The sequence below is a fragment of the Rhinolophus hipposideros genome (genome assembly GCF_964194185.1).
Source record: "Rhinolophus hipposideros genome assembly, chromosome: 5".
NCBI classification, from domain to species: Eukaryota; Metazoa; Chordata; class Mammalia; order Chiroptera; family Rhinolophidae; genus Rhinolophus; species Rhinolophus hipposideros.
In genome coordinates, this window is record NC_138051.1 from 51,516,663 (window position 1) to 51,536,108 (window position 19,446).

General features: G+C 34.9%; 1 protein-coding gene across 1 annotated transcript in view; it reads right to left on the reverse strand.

The window, feature by feature from the left end:
- ADAM10 (ADAM metallopeptidase domain 10) overlaps positions 1-19,446 on the reverse strand; it is a 111,877-nt gene that overhangs the window by 45,078 nt on the left and 47,353 nt on the right. The window contains exons 4-5 of the mRNA XM_081049816.1: positions 18,701-18,859; positions 4,627-4,727 (exon numbers count right to left, since the gene is read on the reverse strand). Coding sequence (XP_080905942.1) covers positions 4,627-4,727; positions 18,701-18,859 — 260 coding nt within the window. The remainder of the gene's footprint in view (positions 1-4,626; positions 4,728-18,700; positions 18,860-19,446) is intronic.

Consider the following 19,446-nt stretch of genomic DNA (forward strand, 5'->3'; position numbering starts at 1 on the left):
TCTCAAATCTCAAATGTCACTTCAAAATGGTCTCGTGCTCCTCAAACGACAACCATGCTTCTGCCGTTTTTTCTGTCCTGCCAGTCACATGGTGACGCTAGCATTCATTTGATTAATGCCATCTTTTGAGTAAACGTCATACTATACATCGCTACCGTAATTCAATTCAACTTTGAAAAGTTATACATAGATAACATCTCTTAAAATGTGTATACATTTTTTGGCACCCCCAGTATTCACTATTTTATGTCTTCTACCTTCTATCTTTTTATTACCTGAAGAATTTCTTTAATAATTCTTGCAGTGTATACCTCCTACAGACAAATTCTCTCAGCTTTTGTGTAAAAAAGATCTTTAATTTGCCCACATTTAGAAAATTATTTTCACAGAATATAAAATCCTAGTTTGACAGTTTTCCCCCCAACTCTTTGAAGATGAAGTACATCTTCAGTTTGTTCTGTGTAATGAAAAATCAGCAATTATTCTTATATTCCTCCTATTGTATCTAAATTTATCTTTTCTTTGGCTGCTTTTATTTATGATTTTCTCATTTTCAGTGGTTTTCAATAATTTGACTATAATATGACCTGGTATGGTTTTCTTTAATGTGTTTATCCTACCTGGGTTTCATTGACCTTCTTGGACCATAAATTTAAATTTTTCTTCATATCTAAAACTTTTGGAGACATTGACTTTTTTTCAAAAATCTTTTTCTGTACCCCCTCCCCCCAGACTCCAATTACTTTCTCTCTATGCTTAAATCTGGATAATTTCTATTGCTTTATTGTCCTTTATTCACATTTATCTATGCTGTCTTCTGCAGTAACTTATTTGCTCTTAAGCCTATTCATTAAAGTTTTCAATTCAGATAAATGTACTTTTCAGTTTTGTAAGCCACATTTAGTTCTTTATTTTAATTTCTATTCTCTCCTCTTTGTTTTCATGTTTTTCTGTGATTCTTTAAACATACTGATAATAGTTGTTTTAAAGACCTTGTGTGCTAAGTCTATAATGTATGGTTGTTTCTATCTAGGTGATTTTTCTCCTGATTATGGACAATTTTCAACTTCTTGTCATCTTGTAATGTTTTTTCGAATGCTGGACATTGTGAATGTTGTATTATTGAGCAACTGCATTCTGTGTGCTCTTTTAGCAAGTATTATTGAGCTTTGTTCTGATGAGCAGTTAATATACTTGAAAGTCACCTTGATCTTTTTAAAGTTTGGTTTTTTAGCTTAGTTAGGGCTGGTTTCCAGTAGCTTTTAACCCTAGGGTAAAGTTAGCCTACTCCTAGCATGGCTTGGGATCTTTACCAAGTATAATTTGTGATAGTCGTTTAGTTCACAGATTCCGCAGTTTTTCTTTCTCTGATAGTTTTCTCATAGAATCACATCCTGTGCATTCACAGCTTAGCATTCAGCTAAGACTCAAGGCAACCCTTGTGCAGCTATCTGTAGCTTTTTCTCAGTGTAGCTATCTCCTCTCAGGTTTCTGCCCATAAGTTCAGATACCGTAAGTTCAGATACCTCAGCTGTCCTGAACTTTGACCTGTCTCTTCATCTCATTAAGACTGCTGTGTACTTCTCGTCGTCCTGAGATCCCCTTCCTTGTATCATACCTGAAATTTCATCTCCAGTCACAAAGTCAGGGAAATCACAGAGATACTTATTTCTCTTCTCTCAAAAATCTCAATCTTGCACTGCCTGTTATCTAATATTTGAAAACAACCGTTTCATATATTTTTGTTCAGTTTTTTCATCGTGTTTTGCAAGAAAGCTAGTTTGATACCAGTTACTCCATCTGAGCTGGAAAGGAAAACCTTCACTTAATTTTTCTACTAAGAGTTTCAAAGTTTTCATTTTAGACATTTACTACTTTAATCCATCTGGAGTCCCGTTTTGTTTTAAATATGGTATGAGACAGAGATCCAACTTCATCTTTTGCCAAATGGATAAACACTTTTTTCTGGCTCTATTTATTCAATGGTCTCTGTTTCCTCCTCAATGATTTGAAATTCCAACTTTACCACACAGCAACATTTCATATATATGTATGGGTCTATTCCTGAGCACTCCTGAGCACTGTGAAGTAATAATAAAACAAAGTATGCCTGTATAGTGTTCCTCCTGTCCTTCCTCCTGTATTCCTCTGGTTAATTCATTCATCCTTACACTAATATCACTCTCTCAATTACTGTAATAAGTTTTAATATCTTTTAGGGTAAATGCCCTTTTCCTGCTCATCACCTTTAGATGGGCCGTATTTCTTCTTAGCTTTTACTTTTCCCTATAACATTTTAGACTCATCAAGTGCTGTGAATAACCCTGTTGTATTGGAATTATATTGACTCTATGAATAAATATGAAAAAAATTGATATTTTTATAATAGATATTACTTTCCATTAACATGGTATGTCTCTTCAATTTTTTAAAATTCATCTTTTTAAACATATTCTTTAGATATTTAAAATTTTTCTTAAATATGTCTTATAATTCTTTGTTGTATTTATTCTTCAATACCATGATATCCTTGATACTATTATTAATGAAGTCCTCTCTTTTGTCATATTTCTGGTAGTCTACTGCTGGATATAAAGAAATGTGGCCTACTTTTGTACATTAATATTATATCTAGCCACTGTTAAGCTCTACTATATATAGCAATGTGTAGTCTTGTCTTCTCTGTCTACATTGCTGGTACCTTAGTACAAGCCACTATCATTTTTCAACTGAAGAACTGCAACAGCTTCTAATTAGTCTCCCAGTCTCTAATCTTGCACCCCACCCTGGAATTAAAAATTCTTTACTGCTCTCACTATTTCTCTGGCCTTTGTATATAGACAGACCTCAGAGATACTGCTGGTTCAGTTCCAGACCACCACATTAAAGCAAGTATGGCAATAAAGCCCATCATAATCTTTTTGCTGGTGGAGGGTCTTGCATTCAATTTGTAAAAAACACAACATCTAGGCCGGTCTGGTGGCTCAGGTGGTTGGAGCACTATGCTCCTATCACCGAGTTTGCCTGTTCGATTCCCACCTGGGCCAGTGAGCTGCGCCCTCTACAGTTAAGACTGTGAACAAAAGCTCTCTCTGGAGCTGGGCTGCTGTAAGCAGCCGGAGGTTAGCGTGAGCTGCCGTGGGCTGCTGTGTGCCGCTGTGGGCTACCATGTGCCGCTGTGGGCTACCGTGTGCTGTCATGAGTGGCCGGCAACCAACGTGAGTGGCCGGCAACCATCATGAGCTGCTGTGTGCTGCCATGGGCTACCGGGTGCTGCCATGAATGGCCGGTGGCCAGCGTGAGTGGCTGGTGGCCAGCGTGAGTGGCCGGCAGCCAGCATTAGTGGCTGGCAGCCGGTGAGAGCTGCCGTGAGCAGCCGATCAACTACTGGTAACTAACTGCCTCAGCCGGGGGGAGCGCAAGGCGTATAATACCAGCATGGGCCAAGGAGCTGTGTCCTACACAACTAGACTAAGAAACAGCAGCTTGAACTGGAGTGGGGGGGGAGGGCGGAAGGAAAAGGAGGGGAGGAAACGCAACATCTGTGAAGTAGTAATACAACAAAGTATGCCTGTATAGTGTTCCTCCTGTCTTTCCATCTATTCATGGCCAACCTAACTCTTACTTATTCTTTTAGTTTATTATTATTGTCCTCAAATACTTCCCAGGCTAGGTTAACAGTTCCTCCTAAGGATAGAATTGTCACCCTATGCTTGATCCTCTTCTATCTCTTACTATCCTCAACTATTTCTCTGTCTCCAACTAAACTATAAACTTTTTGTGGCCAAGCCTTTATTTTAATCTCCACATATGCCTAGAACCTACCACAGTCTCTGACATTTCACATAAAATTAATACATTGTTGTTCAATGAATGCAAGAATAAAATCTCACTTATACTTGAAAGATCCACCTGAAATAGAACTGTTTTGCCATGTTACAGATCAAGAAACACACAAATCTGCATTTGTGATACAAGAAACTTAAGAAATATTACTGCATCCTACGACTTCTAGAAAGGATGTCTAAACTACATGATAAATGTTTTATCATAAAAATAATTTTTTTTATTTTAAACTTGTGTTTTAAATAACTATAAACCTATCACCTATGACTAAGGAAAATGGAAGTCAAAAAAGAATACAAGAGCAATAGTCAAATGGTAAAAAATCTTACAATTAAAATAGCAACAGCACTGTGATTTTTATTAGGGTGACTAACCATCTCAGTTTACTTAGAGACACGTGACTTTCAGTGTTAAAAACTGGGATGACCCAGGCAAACAAAGGACATTAGGTCAATTTAATTTCCATACTAATATAAATACTTACATTTATAGAAAACACAAGTTTGGCCTATTTTTTAAATTTCACAATAAAACATGCAAGACTGAGTATGTTTTGGACACGTAATGTAATGTTTACTGAGTCATGCAGATTTGTATTCAAATCTGAGACCCACATCTTTATAGGCAAGTTACGTGGCCTCTTTGAGCATTAAAAAATATAAATATTTCCACACAGTGGTATAATCTTTCCGAAATCCTAGAAAACATATTTTTAATGTAGGAATACATTCCCAAGTTCATTTCCATTTCTTAAATGCAAGCTAGTATTGAAATCCTTACCTGCGTTACTTCCTCTACACCGGTCATCTGGTACTTCCTCATCCTTTCAAATACCGAATGATCTGCACACCCGCCCTGTGGACCGTATTTATGGGGGTAATCTAAAACACAAAGAAGAAATGTCATTACCATCACATATTCAGGTATTATGAATTATCTTATTAATGAAAATTTAACTGTCATAATTAATAAAAGTCATAAATGTTAATTGATTACCTGTAGGAAAGAAATTATGCTAGGCATTCAATTTTCAAACCTGGCAGGTTCCTAAATTCTCCCTCAATAAAACACCACTGGGTCTCTAGATCTTTATTATATGGATGATGTGTGAATTCTAAAAAAGGACAATAATCATTGTTTATTCTGGGTTTAACTTTCCCAACCTTTCCCAGTTTGGATATATAGAGCATCTTTATACTGCAATTTACTTCATTTTGTAATTTATCACTTTCCCTGCAAACACATTAAATTTCCTTTGCTGCAAATGTACAAAGCCACCTCAAAGAGAACTACAGTTAGGCTAATATAATATTTGGCTTAAATTTCTTCATGAATACCAACTGGCCTCATAAAAGTGACCTAGAAACATGTTCCATGGCACAGTAAAAGCAGACAGAGTTTAAATTTATTCAATGTATAATTCAAGCAAATGCTTTGTAAACCAATAACTATTTTATCATTTTTCTCCCTTTATAATTAAATAATGATTAATTTATCCTTGCTTCTATTTGCAGATAGTTGTTCATTTTAGTTTAGTCATGTAAAAATTTACTTCACTCTCTAAAAGTTCACCCATTTCTCTGTTAAGGTCCTCCTTAGTTCATGAACCTGTTTTATAATTCAATCTGGTAACCATAATTAAGAGAACTGTCAAAATAAAATACCAAGACAAGGGTGAGAGGTGAAGTACTGAAAAATCCTTAAGTAGCTTATAGATGTCATACACAGAATTATAATTAGAAACACTGCAGGTAGTTTAATAAAATCTAGAACATAAAGAGGACACTAGTAATCTAGTTAATTGGAAATATGAATTAAATATCATAATACAAATCTAAACTGGCAAGTAGAAGGTAAGGGTTATGGATAATCTACCTATACTGATACAATAGCTCTGATTTAAACTTTAAATTAGATTTTATCAGGGGTCAAGATTGCAACAGCTGTAAAATTCTAATCAATAAATGTGAAAGAAATAAACTTAAAAGTTACCATTTTATAACCCCACATGTATAAGCTAATTTAGGCAAGGATTATCAATGGGCGCTAAAACCACTGAGTGAAACATGTTGGGTAACAGGATAGTCATCTTCTCCGAAAGCATCACCCCACAGATTACCTAATAATTACAAAGGGAAAAGATACCTTCACACTGAAGAGATATATAGTGATTACCACTTCATTTACCACGTGATCAAATTAAGCATCACCAATAATAGGACATTCTGATGTGTATTATGTGCCTCCTGCTGTGATGCAGGTAAACATTCAGCTTCACCTGTGCAGTATTTTTGCCCAAGTATGTTAACTGAATCTAATCAGGAATAAACAATCGGACACACCGAAAATGTGGAACATTCTATGAGTCACATGAAAAAAAGGCCATGTCATTAAAAAAGAGAAAAAGGTGAGAACTGTGGATGGGAGAGCCTGGTAATTAAGACACGAAAAGAGACATCATAAACAAATGCAAAAAAAATTTTTTTGGACAACTGGAGAAATCTTATTATAGACTGTATAGTAAATTGTATTATTGAATTAATGTTATTTTTTTAGTAAAACATAACTAAAAAAATACTACTATAAACTACTATAGATATTTAGGATATTAAACTATTATAGATTATAGGTAAAACATTACTATAGATATTTAGGAAAACGTATTTGTTCGCAGGAGACGTGTGCTCAAGTATTTAGCAATAATGTTTTATGATGTCTACAACCTACTTTCAAGTGGTTCCCCAAAAAAGTATGTTGGGAGAGCTATAAAATGTTTTTAAAAAATGGCAAATCTGGGGGAATTATACAATTATACAATTGTTTCGACTATTTTTAAGTTTGAAATTGTCAAAATAAAATTAGGACTAAAAGACTGCAGTATCGATGGAACAAGTTCAAATGATTTTGAAATGGAAAGCCAACACAACTAAAGTGACGAACAAGAAAAAAAAACTAACATATTTTTTATTGTTTCAAAGGCTGGCTTTAGCAAAGAGAAAACACAATATCATACAACATATATTTAATAAGAATCTACCATAAAGGCTGGAAAGTCTTACAGTGAGATTTTCAATTCTCAATATTAAGTAGTTTCAGGGTATATCACCACAATGTCTTCTTCTATATACTATAATTTTAACCGGAAAATGTCCCACTGAGCCTTGCCCAGATTCTTAATGGAAACTAGCTTGCCTAGTCCACCAGCTAAGGAAGTTCTTCCATGTCTAGAACACAATGTACAGACAAGTATACATACTTAAGTTCTTTATTCAGATCTCTTTGAATTTTTCTACTTGTTTTGATTATTACAGAAAGCCAAGTTCATAGTTTGATATTATTTATATACATCCATCATTTTGTGTTAATTTACCCAATACTGGGATAGTCCAGTCTCCAGCAACTAAAAATGTGGCCTGATTCTTTGGCTAGTTTTCCCTTAAGTCATGGATAATAAAATGGTTTATCTATTTCTTACAAGATAACAGTGTGAATGAATGAGGAGGAATCCTTCTGCCAACCCAGGCAGTATCTAGGCAGGTAAGTAAAAAATGCTCTCAGAATACTTTTACACAAAATATTTTGCCAAAGAAAACGGGTAAGACTAATTAATATATTTTCAAAAGCTTATTTTAATTTCTGTTCCAATGTGATAAGCAACTAATTTCTGATTCAACTGGTGTGTTATATGTTCTCATTTTTCCCTTATAGATCAGTTTGTGGTGCCTTAACTTAGATTTGCTTATTAAGACAATACTTAAGTTAATCTATTTTACCATTTACACACAAAAAGAGTTATTTTAAACTACAGGTCGAATTTACCATAAAGTTTCTTAAAATTATCTTAATAACCTCCCAAACTGCTGCCTCTCACACAAAAATGTGAGAGCAGACACAAGAGCATGGACATCAATGACCCCACTCCCAAATAAAATGATTTAACTTAGCCTTTCAAAAGAAAAGTCCTGTGATTAAATCACTACGTCCAGTTTTCATATGAACTTCCCCCAAATGTCTCCATAACTGATCTCCCCATCCACAGGCCTCATTATTATCAAATACAAAAAAAAAAAAAAAAAGGTGGGAGCTGGGAAAAAAAATCTGTTTACCAAAATATACAACCTTCCCCAAAACACTTCCTAACAGTTCATCAATCACATAACCAGTAAAAAAGAAAAAAGAAAAAAAGTTTTTAAATATTCAAAGATTTTATTTGAAAAAACAATTTTACTCTTGGCACACTTTGGCAATCAACGACCAAATAGGTTCCTCACTATCTTGAGTAAAAATCTGGACTAAATTTCCCAGCCTGCCTTCCAAGTTAAGTGTGACATAAACGAGTTCTAGTTGAAGTAATTTGAACAGTAGGGAAGTGTACTAGCCACGGTCCTCCATGCTCTTTTCCTTTCTGAATGGTTGGTAGGAAACACCTGGGAACAGCAATATACTATAGCCACAAAATAAAGTAGCAAGATTCCTAGTCACTTATTGAAGAAAAGCTGCCCAATAAGGAATATTCACATTAAGCTGTTCCATAGTGAGAAATGAGCTGGTAGTGCATTTTGTCCCTGAACTTAGAGGCTGTTTGGTACTGCAGTTAGCATTACTTTAAATACATGGTAAAAACTTTTGTCAGGAATAGAAGAAATGTTTTTATATCTGCTCTCCACTGGCATTTGGCCAATTTTCTTATCGTAGGCAAACCAAAATAATCTTGGCCTAGCATAAAAGAAATCCTTTAGCAGTGTTGGTATTTGTTACTTTCTAAATCTTTTCATTTATAACTAGTTTTCACTCATCCCAAGATACAACTTTTGCCAAAAAATCAGCCATATAGTTAAGTTGAAGACTGATACTCACAGTGCAATAATAATTCCATCTTTTAAATACCTAAGCAGACTCTACAACACCCAGATTAAAAATATTGCATGCTTAGAAATAAGTGCTATTATCATGCTTCAAACAGTTTTTCAAAAGAGGGTTTCAATGCAAGATTTTCAGTTTCAGAAAGCAAAAAGTTATGAAGTTCATTAGCAATCTTAGTTACAAGTCCATCACATAACGAACACGTCAAAACAACACTTCTGTTTCCATGTATAGTTTAGTTCAACTAATATACTTCAAAATGTAAGGCAGTTGATATGTCTGATTTTATTCAAATTTGAGAAATAACAAAGTTCATAATCTCATCATGATAGAAATTAGAATTGACCTTTAGTCAAAGCATACTATACTTTGAATCTGCTTCTACACAGGCACAAAAGAGCTACTACAAAGTATTTCTGGAAGAGAGAATTTTATAGTTTCCAAACTCTGTGCATGGCATTTAACTGAACATCTTACTAAGTTCAAGAACAGAACAAAAATAAGGACTATCTTAAACAAGTACAACATCATTTTCTTTAATGTAATGACAAGGCAAGCCAAAGAAGAGTATGCATGTCTGATTTATATATAATCAGCAATCCCTATTATATAGTATCCCAATAAAACATAAACATTCTCCAGATATTAACAATACTCAACACATTCACACTCCGTGTCATCACTACATTGGCACTGAAGCTGGTGGGCATTTGAACGTGTCGGGGAGGAAAAATTTCTCCTCTACCTTCTTGGTTCTTCTGGCTGGTCTAAGAATTAAATTGACATGAGACATATTAACATGAGAAAAACAAATTTAGTATTTTGTATATACAGAGGCTTCATAAAAATGAGGCCCAAAGGGAAGGAGGTAACTAAAGCTCCTTGAGCTAAGGGAAAGGGGTAAGGGTCTGGCACCTCAAAGGGGAAGAAGACAATTTACACGGAGACGGAAGAACAAATGTTTGCTGTCATGGAGATGAACGTGAACAACAGGCCTTGCTAAGTGTTGCCCCCCCACCACCACATCTTGCTCATATTCTTTGTAGTTATCTTTGGTGATAGCTCCGTTCCTGGAATAAGCCCCCTACCTAACTTTTTTTAAGCAGGTAAGGGGGCAGTAAAAAGAAAAACTTGCTGAGTCTTCTGTTTCTTAAAAATAATCAGCCTAAAATAATCCAAATGCCAAAGAGACATATCTGGGATGGCAAATTTCACACCCCTACAAACATTAAAATTAAGGTAATCAAACAAGTAGTGTCTCATGGGTATCTAATCTACTTGATAAAATACATAATATTGATATATTTATATGCATAAACACGTAGGTTGGTGCAAAAGTAACTGCTGTTTTTGCAATTATTTTTAACCTTTTAAACCGCACCATCTTTTGCACCAACCTAATAGATACATGCATACACAGATTTGTAACACTGTGTATATAACACACACATATAAAACGTGTGGATTTCTTTCTACCACTCCTCCACATAGTCAGAAGTTGAGTAAGTCCCCGTGTAATATCGCACCACTTACAGGCTAGTATCCGCAGGAATTGAAAGGAAGCCAGAAGAAACTTAAGAACATAACCATACTCTATCAGGCCATCACTCCCCAGGGTGAAAAGATGGTCTAGATTTAATAATCAGATTCCCTACCCCTACCCCACCCCTATCCACCTGGCTGGAACCAAGAGAGTACCTATGTTTTAGAAAATCACCTCTCTTGTCTATCACCTGGCAGGGGTCAAGAGAGTCCTTCTGTAGCATTCCTCACCTCCATTAGGAGGTTTCTAGCAGGAATCAAGGGAGAACTCCAGAACTCTTCCTGTTCTGGGGAAGACATTCCTTTGCCCCTCACTTCACTGAACACTCACAGCTACTTACCACTTTCAGCCTTGGGACCATGAGGACTATTCTCATTGTGGCCTGGCTTTCATAAACATGAGACTATACCACCAACTACTCCAATTTATTAGAGATGTTTGGTCCCCCCCACCCCAAGTCACTACTTCCCTCTATTTCCTTACTTTTAGCTCCTAACTCATTGTCACTCTCTCTAACACTACCCCATCGTAATTCTTAGTGACTCCTACATTCACGTTGATGATCCTTCCAATACACTCACACCACCTTTTCTCTTCTTACTTATACGTTCATACTACTGAACCTGTCATTACTAATAACTGAAACCCTTTCATAATCTCAACTTCCAAACCGTACTTTCTACCTCTTATCAGTTCAGAACATTCCCTTTAGACTCCAACAGTCCTTCAACACTCTTAAAACCCTTTAATCCACCAATGCTACTACCTTGGTCAATGGCCAGCACTGGATGTTTCTTTCTTTTCTTTATTCACTTTAAAATCCCATACTGAATTATTATTATAATTATTCCACTGCATTTGCCTTAAATTCCCTTGGCACCCACCTCCTAATTCTCAACCAAATGCTATTTAAATTCGACTCTCTACCTATACTCCTGCTGCTGAATGGGGCTGGAGAAAAACTGGTAACTGTAACTCCTCTCACTCAAAAATCATAATCTGTAACCTCAAACAGTTCATTTATGCCATGTGGCAATGACACTGTATTTCCAGGGTCCATTCTCAATTTACCTAGTTAACTCCAGGCAGTGCTCACTTTGCCACATTAGGAGAGGCAGCAAAAGTGACCATGCAAGCTGAAACTATACAAAGTGTGGGCAAAATTACAATTGTTCTATGACCCTTAGTATTTTTTATCAAAATACTAAAACTCTCTTACATTGTTTATAAATATATAGGGGGTTGAAAAAGAATAAAACTTAATTTTGTAGTGTAATTTAAAACATGAGAAGTATCAAGAAATAGAATATTTTAAAAGAAAAATTAGTGTTTTATTTCTTTGTAAATTATATTTTACGTATCATAAATTAAAGACATACACTCTTTTTGAAAACTTGATATTTAGGATTAAAAAAATAAATTCCCCAAGCGACAAAGCAGTATTTATATATGGATCAAATTCTCAGCACAAAACTCTCCCAATAGAAAAAATAAAAAATATCAAGTATAAAATTTTCCCTATATATTTTTAAAACTTCTAAAAGAGCCTATTTTCCCTGGCTTCCACATTAACTATGAAAATGGACAATGACATTTTTCCCTTTAAAATTACTGACAATATAATCCCCAATTCTAGAAAAAGCCTTTGTTCAACTACTGAATAAGCCCTCATTGAGATGCTAAATCATAGGACGCACTGTAGTCCCCTGAAAAGGCCACACAGCATATTCTTTCACAAAGAATGAGTCATTTGGTGCAGAATATTCAGCCTATTTAAAACAAAGATCAGCTTTAAATCTATTGCCTTTTTTCCAGGTCCTTTGCATGCCAACCTCTTGGTTTTGTTTTGTTGCAGGAGGCACAAATATAATAATACATTATATTGTGATATCACCTCAAGCAGGAAATAGCTCTGGTTAACTCTCATTCACTCCAGAAAGGGAGAATATTTATAGTTCAGATTCGCTGCCCAACAGAACCATGTATAAAACACCCACTTCTCACTTCATACTAACTAGCGTAGACCTTGCCTCCTCACTACCCCCAGCAAGCTATCCCTCCCTTTATGTTACTGGCAGGTTAGGGATTTGACTGCCATGTCCAAGGTCTTGCCTATGAGATGACTCGAACAGTCAAAACTTGGTGTAATCGCTCCAACATGCTGTGAATCATCAAACTCAATAAAATAATCCAATTTTTATTATATTAATTGAATTTAAAACAGAGTGACTCCTCAGATAGATAATGTACAAAAAGTTGCCTTGTTAATATCTGGAGGGTAGGTAGGTGGAGCTTTGTCCATGAAAATGCCATTTATTCCCAAAGTTGCCAAAAAACCAACATGGATTCACTGAAGGAAGGATAGTAAAGAGAACAGGCTTTTTTTCTTTTTTTTTTAAGGAGAATTGATGAGTTTAAAGGTGTTAAAAATAAGACAAGAGGCCCACAATGGAGTCACTCTAAGACCCATGTCACCATACCAAGACTTAATTACACTTTACATGTCTCCCAGAAATTGAACGTTAAATCAGTCAATCAAGAATCACCTGGTCAGCACTAGTGAGGGAATCTGCCTGATAGATTACTGCCATTCCTTAAAGGAAAGTGACCTTGCCACAACCAATCACTTTTTGCTAGTGTAATTTCTTTGTTCCTGCTCCTTTCTGCCTGTAGGTCTTTCATTTTGTACAGCTCCTTGACTTCCTTTCTGTCTGCTAGATGGGATGCTGCCCAATTCATGAACTGCTGAATAATGCCAATAAGAACTTGAAAATTTACTCAGCTGAATTTTGTTTTTTAAAAGAGGGATGTTAGAATGGGTAGAGAGGACCCCAAATGTATTCTCCCTTTTTATTCCAGGGGATAGGAGTTCCTTTTTCCCTAGTATCCCTTACCCCTCACGCAGTCTCTGGGGAGGATGAGGAAAGAGCATGAGAAGAGGGGCATAGTATGACTGTCCCTGAAAAGGAGAGGAAGTTGAAGATGGTCCACTTTTTCACATGCACTCGTAACACTGATCTCCCAGGCAACAGAGGTGCTGAGCTGGCCAGTCATGTCCCACCTCACCCATGGTTTTTAATAAGAGTTAGTGCAGGAGACAAAGCAGATCACAGGCATCAGGTTAGGAGGAGAAAATGTTGCTCTATTATTCTGATCAATTATAAATAGAATCACTAGACTTTAAAATGCATTAAGACAGATCCGTTGCCACAGTATCTGAAAATGTCCTGTACAGACTAGGTACTCAAATAATGCTAATTAATATATTAATCAATCACTAAACCTGTAAAGCTGAAACCTGTAATGAAAACTTGTAACACACTAATTTTAGGTAACCATTTATTCAATTTCAGACTACATACACCTATACACAGAAAACAGGTGATTCCGCCAAAGATGTCAGTTTATTTTAATTCCTGAAATTCCTGAGCTGTGGCAGCTAAAATGAAGTATTACTGCAGCCAGAGTAATAGCTACCTTTCTCCTATCATCACAGATTCTTATCTCCAGCTGTTTAAAGTCTATCCCTACCTTCAAAGTTCAAGTCAAATGCCACTTCCCCTGGGAAGTCTTCCTAAATATCTCTCAGGCTCCCTCAGTGTGTACCACCCTCAATGCTTTGAGGACATTTCTGTTATAGCATTTATCACAGTCTCACTCTCTATTATTGACTGAGAATTTCCCTAAAGGGTTTTAAAAAAGTCTTAATCTTTGCTGTATATTCACAAATCAATAAACACTTGTTGAATTTTTCAGTCAGCAGCAGGTTTCCATACCTCTTTTCAAAGGCCATCCATTAACCTATTACCTGCTGACCATAATAACCTCCTTTTAGCCTTCATTCCACCTGCAATAACTATAGTGTTTCCCCGAAAATAAGACCTAGCCGGACAGTCAGCTCTAAGGTGTCTTTTGGAGCAAAAATTAACATAAGACCTGGTATTATATTACATTATGTTATGTTATTATATTATTATTATTATTATTATTATATTATACCCAGTCTTAAAGTAAAATAATACCAGGTCTTAGAGCTTATTGTCCGGCTAGGTCTTATTTTCGGGGAAACATGGTAGTTATCAAGCAATCAGGACACTCCATTCCTCAGTCTTTCCAATTGTCTAGCATTGTTTGTCACAACTTGATTTGCATAAACAGATTTTTCAAGTTCTAGACTACATCTTAAGTATAGCTAGAACATTTTTTGGACAGTCCTCAGAATATCCTGTTATATGTGGAATGACATTAGCAACCTGATTAATATCAGATTTGAACAATGCTAACCATTATCAATACTTTCCAATTCAACTCTTTCTTCCCTCTTTTTCTTCTTTCCTTTGTGCCTCCCGCCCACTAATAGTAACACAAAAAGAAGTCTTAGTGACTGTGGCAAAATTCATTTATGTCAACAGCTTCAAAAACAATATGAAATTAACAGATTTTAAAAAGGTTTTAGAAGCAATACCCTCAAGTTTCCACAAATGAGGAGGCTTCTACATGAATGCGGACTTCACTTTGAAAGTTTAATGATCTCAACTTTTCAATACAAGGAATAAGGGGTCTTTCCATTGAAGCACAAAGGGAACGAAGCAACAAATACAGTTACGGCTGACACGTGCTGAAAGTAGGAGGCACAGGCAAATTCAAGCTCTCTTGGTTTTTCTATACCACACACAGGAACAGAAATTTGAAATAAGAATAAACCCAAACCACTCTGCAGCCTCCTATATTTACTTAAAATAGTTTTAAATTCAGAGATGAAATATTTCTATACAACTACAGCATGGACAAATTAAACCTTTGCCCTCTCAGAGAGATAGTATACAAAAGGGTGCAGCGTACCCTATTTACAACTGGTAATTCCAAGTAATCATGTCAGTCATTCCTAAAAGCTGTCCTAAATTTAATTAATCCTAAAACTGATTAACTTAATTAATGTCCTAAATCCCTAAATTAGTTAAGATTAACAGTAGAGTTTATGTACAGTGTTTTTCCCAGTTTCTTTAAAATAAACTGTGCCAAGGGGCAGAGGATTAAGTGGTATTCTTACCTTGTCATAACTGTTCATACTTCTATGTCTTAGAAGAGAGTGCTTGTTACTACCTAAACACGAAATTGAACAAGTGGGAATTTTAAGCTGATAATTACATGTAGTTATCATCACATCTAACTGGGTATCAAAGCGCCTAGAAACTTTTGCTGAAAACTGTCTCTGTGTTCTGGTACAGGCCTCAAACGCCATTCCCTAAAGCTCTCCAGAATAGCAGTATTATTTTCCATGGTAGTTTCATACACTTATGCTTACAGTGGCAAAAACAGTATTAAGAGTAGGGTAGCCAAATTCTCATCAGAACTCCTATCCAAGTTTGGTGTGCCTCCCCTGTCATTTGCTTTTGCTAAAAATAATACATACAGGGAGATACCAAATACACACACACACGTATATATACACAGTGATCTAAACAATCGTGCAGTACTTCAGTGGTGAAAATAAATTAGCACTTAAGAAAATTATATGAAAACAAAAATATACATTAAAGAGACATCATCTACCTTTTAATTCGTTGTAAAATAAAACACCCATTGCTAAATATATTAAGAAAATGTGGTTTAAAACAGTAAAAAATGCAAATGTGTGCTTTATAGAGGCTTACAGATTTCAGAAAAGCCCTAGAAGTCAATGAAGTAATGGCAATGAGAATTCACAGCTTTTTCCCATAAGAGTACATGGTTAAAAACACGAAATCCACAATTAAGGGACATAAATTTTCTAAGCCTTAGTTTCCTCACCTATAAAATGGGGATAATATGTGTGCCTATACCACATAGGGTTATTGTGAAGATTAAATGAAAAAATTCAAGTAAAGAACTTTATATAGTGCTAGGTACACATTAAACAGTAATCACTATTCTTATTACTACTACTACTATTAGTATTACAACCTTAGGTATTATTACTACTACTACTATTAGTATTACAACCTTAGGTATTCTATATTTATCTATCCATCCCATAGAAGAGGGGTAGGCAAACTACAGACTGCTAGACAATGAGTACTTCTGTTTGGCGTGCAAGTTAAGTTTTTACATTTTTAAACTGTTGAAAAAATTAAAAGAATATTTGGTATTATGTAAAAATTATATGAAATTTAAATTTAAGTGTATATAACTAAAGTTTTATTGGAACACAGCCACACTCATTAGTTTACTTATTTTCTATAGCTGTTTTCACACTACAACAGCAGACTTGAGTAGTTGCAATAGAGCTCATATGGCCCACAAAGCCAGAAATATTCACTATCTAGCCCCTTTACAGAAAAAGTTTGCCAACCCTTGCGTGGTCTAGAATCTAGAGTATGGCAACTATTAACTAAAAAGTTAATGCATGGGTGTTTTCTTTTCTTAAATCATGATTACCTTGACCAATTTTCACAGTTTTTCAGTTTTTCAAAAGTAATTGTCTATATTTGTAAGCATTAAAAACTCTGTTTAAAGCAATTCCTTCCCATATTCTCATTCTCATATTGTTACATTTTCAATTACCAGAGAAAATCACTCTAAACATTACTACTTTTAAGCTCTAATATCACAATTGGTATGTAATAATAATAATTTTTTAAAAAGAAGGTAAAAAGCCCTCTGTATCTCGAATATATATTTACTTGAACAAATAAAATATAAGAGTTGAAATCAATAGTAAAGTTAAATGCCAAAAGGAATAGAAAATTAAGTCTCATCCAATGTCATTGTTCCTCCAAAATAACTCATCATCTTTGGGCAAAAAGAAAAAGTGGGAAAAAAAAATAAAGGAAAATATTTGAAAGTTACTGTAAGATACAAGTAAAAGAGAAACACAATTATATGAGGAGGAAGAAATAAAACTGGGAACAAAGTGCAGAATATCTTAAACTACTGTACATACAACTAGATAAGAGGAGAGAAGACAAGAGAGAGAAGATACAATAAAAGAAATCATAAAAGAATAAACACAGTGGAGGGTACTGATGGGAAGTGTAAAGCAAGGAAAAAGGTTTGATTACAATATGATGGGAAGAAAAAGATGAGTTTGCAATCTCTCAAACTACTCTCCTCCTCTCTCTCCTTCCTTCCCCAAAAGGTCTTGTTTGATTTTGAGAAAAAATTATGGGGAAATGTTTCAAGATTTCATTAAGTATCTGTGAAGAACCTTCTGCAGACGTGATATTTGGAATGTTAAAGGAGCAAAAGAAACAGAAATTACAGTTGGAGAAGTTACATACATTGACAGAGGAGGTAAACCTGCAAAAAGACTACTAAGAAAATTACAAAGTAACATACAAATAAAAAAGATGGTAATTCTGCTTGTAGAAAGGAAGGCAGTCAAAGGAATTCACATTCCAACTTGTGAAGGAGAACAGTAGCTTGGAAACTGAGGGGAGTTTGAAATACCAGGATGAGCAAAAATATGGACAAGTGGCATTAATGAATTTATGATTTAGCAAGTAGCTAAAATTATAAATGTATCCTATCTAGAATAATTATGCTCTTTTCTGTACTAATCCAGCATCAGAAATAACAAACATTTGGACAAACTAAAGTACAGAAACTGTCAGCTGTGAAAAGTCAAAAGACTTAAGGCTTCCCAGTACATTACTAGGGGTGAGAATGAAATTATTAACAATAAATTTGCAGCTGTAGAAAGGAAAATGAAGCCAGGAGGAAGCTGCTAAGTTAAAAAAAATTACACAAAAATAGAGACTAGTCTAATTACAGTGAAAAATAAAATACAAGTATTCAAGAGGCATATAGAGGAATGAATTTGTGGTATTTCATTAAAGCATTCTCATGATTAAATGACTACTGATATAAATAATAGCAGAATTCAAAAGTGAAGTTTAAATACATTTTCTACTCTTAGAACACAAAAAAAGAACTCTCCTGACCAATTACCATCATATAAAGGCCATGCTAGAGGACAAAATCCCTAAAGATAAACCTGGAGTCTTACCAAGCTGAAGTCATTATTTCAAGATTCCAGAAAGAAATACTCAAAGGATTCAGAAATTACAAAATTCCTAAAATATTCCTTAATTACTAGACAAATATCACACTGAAACTTACATAAGATAATAGTGCTTCGGGGTAACACACCCAATGGTGTTACAGCATTAAACAACTGGCTGATATCAGAATATAGGATTTCCAGTTCAATCATAGTTTACCTTATACATAGATCAAATAGAATTTGTTGTACCATATCAACAAAGTAGGACTGGTGTGCATTGATAAGGAAACTGCCTCATTTCATTAGATCTATTTATTAAATTGAGACTTTGGTTGTGAAACTACATTTCTAGCCTGATTAATAGCTCAGGAAAGAAAACAGCTCAGGTTTAATTTGTCTCCACATAGTTTTAACTATTTACATGCCTTTTGCAAAAGGCTACTTGGTAAAAGTTAAGTACTTACTGATATCATCTTCATGATAAATGACAGAGTGAAAAGGCAGACTTCGGTCTTTAATATATCTCTCTGCTGGCTCAACATAAAATGTGCCACCATGAGTCTGGATGAATCCTTCAAATCTTCCATCAATAACAGACCCATGGCTAAAACTTCCTTTTTCACCTATTAATGAAAACAACAAACTCTTGAAAATTTAACTTGCACATGAATATTAAATTCATTCTTCTTTAAAAAGCCATTTTTATATATTTTTTTAATTGGGGAAATTTTAACATAAAATATATCTAGCTGAATTTGAGATGTGAGCAGCAACTAGTACTTAGTTAAAACATATAATTATTATTAGATTGGTGCAAAAGTAATTGCAGTTTTTGCAATTATTTTTAACCTTTTAAACCGCAATTACTTTTGTACCAACCTAACAGTAACTATGAAAAATAGAACATCTGTCTACTGATATTCATTCCCAGCACCAAGCACAGTGCCTGGCATGTATGCAGTAGTCATTCAATAAATAATTGTTTAACTTATAGAAAGAGGCTAGCTGATCCACTAAAAAATACTTTCAAAATAAAGACAGTAAAGTTAATCTTTTGAAATTTTGCTCTAATTACTATAAGAAAAAAGTTGCTTTCCCACTTGATATATTCTTCGTGAACGTTTTGGCTTCCTTACCTCATTTTTAAAATAAAGTGTCAAATATTTCAGAAGCTATTTGAACAAAAGTATAACCAACAATCCCCTTTAAG